We start from the raw sequence: 6,704 nt of genomic DNA, 5'->3' as shown, positions 1-6,704 counted from the left end.
TAAATAATTGTTTAATTGTCCTTTTACATACTCCATAATATTTAATTTGTCAAAATTGAACTTTTTTACACTAGCTCTCATATTAGTACATATCTCAAGATAAAACCACTACATCCGTTACACATTATTTGCAACGACTTGACATGAAGTAGAGAGGAAAAATGTCTAATCATTGCAAAAAATATATAAAAGAAGTAATATAAAACTTTATCCGCTTCGTAGCAATAGTTTTCCTTCCTTTTTCCTCATGTTATACAAGTCTTTTGAGCATTTTTCAACCCTCATTCACCATTAATTTGTGATTGGATATCACTTTTTGACTTATCAGGTTAACCTTTGAAGTTAAGCTCTAAGTCTTAGCACACAATTATTAAAATAACATTTCAAAATTCATATAAATAACTTTATAAAATAAAATCTAATTATGATACATCATCAAGAAATTACACTATACCAAACAATTGAATGAAATTTCAACTAAATTGTCTCTATAACAACCTATCCCATTCTTACACCCTTCCAAATATATATTTCTAAAAACTTGTACATCCTAACTTACACTAATCAAACAATATTTTTTTGGCCTAAAAAAAGCCGCAAAGGATAATAATACCAAGATTATAACCAATTAAACTCGTTGGTATCCGTGCTAATCAAACCCGTCCCTCCCTCGATATAAAAAAATAAAAGAAATTAATTATAAAAAAAATCATGGATCCAAATGAACAGGTTGAACAGAGCATCTTGATGAACTACTTCTTCCATAACCAAATGAAAAGATAGATCTTCTAACTTTGCTGTTACTACTACTACTACTTACCTCACTTACTTCCATATTACTCCTACAACATTCTCGAATTTCGAAGCAATATTCTCTCTCCTTTGACAAATCCATTGAAATTGACCTTCTTATTGGTTGAACCACCTCAAATTCTTCGTCTTTCTTTCTCATATCAATCAATTCATCTCCCAAACTATAAACATGCCCCAATTTCTTCCTCCCTTTTCTTGATTCTCCACTAGTTACCAATCTGGGTTCATCCAAATTATTCCCCTGAATCTCAATCACCACAAAATCATCATCATCATCAGTATCATTATCGTTATCGCTATCGTTGTCGTCGTCGTTAGAAGGTTTCTGGGGTTGAAATGGTGGAGGAAAATGAATCAAATGTTGTTGAGTATTGTACAAAATAGAAGCAGGGGAAATCCCTGATCTACAAAGCGGACAATTAGCGTTACTTTGTAACCAAACATCAATACAGTCGATATGAAACGCGTGACAACAATACGGAATAACTCGTAACCTCTCGCCCTCCTCAAATTCGCTGAGACAAACCGAGCACTCGTACGAGGCTGCGGGTTCAACTGATGTTACAATATCGTGCTCATGCTGCTTACGCTCTGTAACCAGCTTCCGAAACTCTATGACGGGTATCGATCGGATGAGGGCCTCGTCGAGTCCTTTTTGGACGGCAGTGTTGCCGTCCGGGGATAGTGTAGGAGTCGTCAATGAAGCTGTATCAGTACTAGGGTCTCTAACGCGTGAGAAGAAGCGATTGAAAATATCAACTCTATGCCAAGTTAAGCAGCATTTGATGACGAAAATGTAGTAGCTGAATAGGAGCAATGCGATTGCTAGAATGCCGATCACGGCAATTGCGATGACCGGGAAACTGTTGTTTCCCGGGTGGTGAATGTGGAGGACTGGTGGCGAAGGCGATAGAGATAGCGGAGGCGGAGGCGGTGGCTCCATAGAATGCTGGTGTAATGTAGTAAGGGTGGTTTGTGATGTTAGTGTGTTACATGAATATAATTTGGTTGAATGGTGGGAGAAAACAGGGGAGGAGAGAGAAAAACAGGGGAGGTAGGAAGAAGGAAAAAGAGGGGTGGAAGAGGTTTATAAAAGAGTGTGGAGGAAAAAAAAAAGAGTGATGGGTACAAGTATCCAAATAGAGGGAGTAGTAGTAGGAGTAGTTGGTTTGATTGTTGAAATTTCTGGGCAGCCAGCCAACCATCAGAAATTTTGGCAGAAATTTATCATTTGTTTAGTAGTAGTACCATGTACCATTATTCTACTATTTGGTCTTCTTTTTCAAGAAGAAAAAAAAAATACAAATTGCAATTGACTAAAGTCTAGAGTGATCATTGTTAATCTTAAATAGATTGACTAAATCTTAACCCTTGGCTTGTGTTTTTTTTGCCTAATATTTGAGAATCAGCACGTCTCACAAGTTAAATGAGCTCAGCTCCCCCGGCTCTTGGATAAATGTAATTGGTGAGTTTCTAACTCGTGCTTTTAAAGTCACAAAGTGAGTTTTCCATCAATTCTACCAAACATACTTGGTTAAAAAAAAATTATCAATACATACTCTATTGTTATGTGAACAAAATATTAGGACATGTGTTTTGATTCAATACTCACTCGAGTATTAATGTAAATACGGAGTAGCATATATAATACTTCTAAGATTATAGAGTGCTCCGTATCAAATGACACTAGTATCAGAAAATTCGTATAAAGATTCAATCAATTAAACTTAATTTCAAGCTTTATTTTTTTGGTGTTTAGAGAGCCACAAGGGTGGGAGTGAAAAACGATCGCAGAATCTCTTGAAATCGGGTGGGAAGCTCTAACCACTTGAGTTATCCCTCACTCTCGATTTCAAACTTTATCAACATAATAATTTAGAATATTTTTATACAAGTTCTTGAAAAAAAAAAAGATTTTTTTTTGTATTAATACTACTATTATGATTTTGGTCCAGCCTTCCAGGCGTATTATAAATTCTACTGCACTGTATAGGATTATCCATCAACCGTAATTTCCAAAGTGGAGTATTTCATAGGAAAATTTGCAAATTGCAGCCATTTAAAGTTCGTATTTTGCAAATTGCAGCCATTTAAAATTTTATTTTTGCAAATTGCAGCCCAAAAGTTCGTATAAATTGTAAATTGCAGCTCGATTCAATTTTTTCATCGGTTTACATGTTGAAAAATCTTCGGTTAAGGTTTTAGGGGTCATTTTAGTCCTTAGGGACCCGAATTGAGCTCGGAATCAGCAACAAAATAACGTAAATGTCTCATATTTACGGTTTCCCACAAATCGAAACATTTTTTGTTACGCAAAACGAGATACTTACGTTATTTTTTTGCTAATTCCGAGCTCAATTCGGGCCCTTAAGGGCTAAAATGATCCCTAAAACCTTAGCCAAAGATTTTTCAACATGTAAACCGATGAAAAAATTAAATCGGGCTGCAATTTACAATTTATACGAATTTTTGGGCTGTAATTTGAAAAAAATAAATTAAATACCTGCAATTTGCAAAATACGAATTTTAAATGGCTGCAATTTGCAAATTTTCCTATTTCATAAGTAGATTTCTCGAGTAGTGCGACCATACTCTTTCATTACCACTATTTTAATTTTTTTTTTTTAATGTGTCGACAAAACTGTGATGTAAATGTGTCAACGTATATGAATGCCAAATGACAATTCACCGTCAACAAAGATTGGCTTTTTTTAATTTATGCACTCACGCTCTCATACGTCCACTTACATTCAATATTTTACAAATTTTGTACTACTCTACTTGATTAAAATTGAGATTCAGCAATTTATAAAAATTAAGAAAATTATATAAGTGATGTGCTCTATTACTTTAAACTTTTATTTTCCCTACATTATTCACCTTATAATCCGTATAAATTATCTTACTTCAGAAACATTAAATGTATAATATTCTGATTTTTTTTAATTTTTTATTAATAAATAGAACTAAGAAATAAACAACCAAGCTAATTAAAAAGATCAGAAGGTAAACTGGCCTTGACTAGCTTTAACCGCGAACCAATGAGCAGGAGCAACCAAAGTTTTTTCTGATTAAAGTTAATAAACCAAAGTTTTTCAAATAAAAACTCTCCTCCATGTAATATTACTAGGTAAAAAAAAAATTGTGTTCATTTATCACATTATCCACTTTTATTTCATTTGTTTGGTTACTATTCTTCGATAAAGAGTTTTTCAAATGTGTATAATATTTTATTGATATGTAATAAGGAATATATTACAATTCTTAAACAAATTTTATTTGATCGGATTTAGTTTGGATTAATAATCGGTCGACACAGTCGTGGTTGATAGCTAGTGTGAACAAACATAACAACTAAAGAGCTAGTTGTACAAAATTAATTCTTGCTTGGATCACATTTAGTGGTCTGTACTCCAATCCGTAGAAAAAATATGAATAAAAATTGTGTTTAATTCATAAGTTGACAATGAAGACTGACAGTGATTCTTAAAACTAGCCCTAATTGCATGATAATTGCGGTCTCTATTGCTGAAAGAGGCATCCAATGACACCTGAATTTTGTACTCGTATATTTATTTTGGTTAAATTTTCATGAAAAGCTAATAATAAATGACAATTTTTAATTTGGACCACTAGCAAATTTGGGTGTGACGGCATGACCCATTAGTATATTACTTGTGGAATTGTGGGGAACGACCTTACATACCACTCCTACGTAATTCCCACTATAGTGATTGGAGACAAATTTTTATTTTGTTTCACAATTATTATTGTTTTGTTGCTTTTATTATTTTAGGTTTCCTTTTTGTTTTTGTGATAATGATGATTTAACATTGAAAGGCAATCAAAATCTAATTACATTATATTATATAACTATTTTCCTATCAATTATATTGGGTGGTTAAATGATTGATTACAAAAGTAATGTATAAGTTTTGAATGGAAGTCAATCAAGAGGAAACTTGCAACATAAGTGAGAGCTTGAAAAGAACTAAGGGTTGTTGGGAAAGAAGTAAATAAGTTTGTAATGCGAAAAATCAAACAACATACTTCATTTAGCTTCATTCTTTTATGGTTTCATCATCGATTCTATATAAAGGCACAAACATATATAGGCTATTTGGACATTGAATACATGAGTACGCAATATTTTCCATATAATATGTGTGAATCAATGAATATTTTACTAGCAACTCGGAGTAGTTGGTATAACTAACTAATCACATATGTGCTTAATCTATCCATCCAGCATAGTATTTTAAGTCATAACAAGTCAGCTGTCAGCCTGTCACTTAATTAATAACACTCGTGAAATAGAACATACTTAATGTTTTTAATTGGATGTATGTAGCAAAAGAGTGTTACTTCTCCTTGTTACAATCTCATACTAGCCCATATATTAATTTCACTAGCTAGACATGTTTGGTCGCACAAATTTAGCCTAATGTTTTTCTCCATATATCTTGTAAATCAAGCTTCCACCTCTTTTGGATTATATAATAAAGTATTCTTTGTTTTAAAACTATACTCCATACAGTATTAAACAAATCTTTGAAAGGAAAGGAAGAAGGTGGCACCCCAACAAGTTTGACTATACAATAAAATAGAATAGATCCCTAGATAGCAATCCCTAGGCTATTCTTGTGCCTACCGTTGGAGGTGGTTGTGTTAGAGCAATAAATGTGGAGATCAAATATACGATGTCTACACTCTTTGACTTGGCTAGATTGTCAATAAGCAAACAACTTTCATCATTGTTTAAATATAGTTTCAATTGAATTAAGACTATGTAGCTTGTAACCACCATTTGGGTCCAAAGAGGTGTCCATGACCCAAATGCATGGGAAATCCTTTTTTCTAGGGTTAGTTATGCACTCTCCACATTCATGCACCTATCTTACTATTATCTTCAACTTCCAAACTAAATTTTCATACCTAATTGAACTTTGTATAAATTATATCTAGAGAAACATGCCTAGCTACTTATATAATCTTATTTAAGTTTTATTCTACAAAATTAGGTGCAAGCTATAGGCGGCACAACAAAATTTTTAAGTAAATTGAAATAAACATCGTACCTACCTTAACCAAGGATGAATTAGTCAAGTTATTATAACTTATCACCCATCCATGCATATAATTAAGATTATAGCTTAATAGCTAGGCTTAATACATAGCTTAATTATTGTTTTTATTTTCATGCATATTATGATTATTCCTTTAACAAGTTAAATATTGTACATTCGTACCTGTCATATGTATTGTTTCTGTTTTTGGTCAATTGTTTTTGTATGTTCTAATGCCTATAGTATGCACTTTTTAATTAAACTATGATATAGACCATCCAAGTTTCCTACCTAAAAGCAAGTTTTCTGTTTTAATACTCTATGTCATGATATGGTTTATTATTGTAAGGTGTCATAATCAAGTTAACTACCAAATGATTAAAATTCAATTCTTCTAACTAATTGTCATCCTTGCCACATTATATTTTAATTTCATGCTTCTAGACACTACTTCATATGTATTTGTATCTACTCTTATCTAAATTCTGATCAAGTAGTTTTCGTAACAGTGAGTGGAAAAAATATAATTAGGTCATAAATTATCAATTAAGAAATTTTAGGATAATAGTAACAAATTTATTTTTATTTTTTTTTTGACAAAAGGATAATAGTAACAAACTAACAAAGCTAACAACATACTTCTTTCACAAAAAAAAAAAAAAAAAAAGCTAACAACATACAAAACCAAAAGCAATTTCTAATTCAGTTCTGTATGGCATGGAATGAAAATAGAAGTGACTCCAATAATTTGGTTTAACAATATAATGAGTTTGATTACTTCTTATAAAAAAAATGTGTATGAAATGACTCTATATTAAACTGAAA

The 6,704-nt window shown here is 32.1% G+C and overlaps 1 protein-coding gene across 1 annotated transcript; it reads right to left on the bottom strand.

Moving 5' to 3' along the window:
- Nucleotides 1-451: 451 nt before the first annotated feature.
- Nucleotides 452-2,148, bottom strand: LOC110693070 (RING-H2 finger protein ATL1-like). Its single transcript, XM_021870198.1, has one exon. The coding sequence runs from the start codon at nt 1,754-1,756 to the stop codon at nt 710-712; it is 1,047 nt and encodes a 348-aa protein (XP_021725890.1). The 5' UTR covers nt 1,757-2,148; the 3' UTR covers nt 452-709.
- Between the last annotated feature and the right edge of the window lie 4,556 nt (nt 2,149-6,704).

This window comes from Chenopodium quinoa, unplaced genomic scaffold (genome assembly GCF_001683475.1).
Source record: "Chenopodium quinoa cultivar QQ74 unplaced genomic scaffold, ASM168347v1, whole genome shotgun sequence".
Lineage (NCBI taxonomy): Eukaryota > Viridiplantae > Streptophyta > Magnoliopsida > Caryophyllales > Amaranthaceae > Chenopodium > Chenopodium quinoa.
The sequence above is the reverse complement of the archived record's forward strand: the minus strand, read 5'-3'. Positions and strand labels throughout refer to the sequence as shown.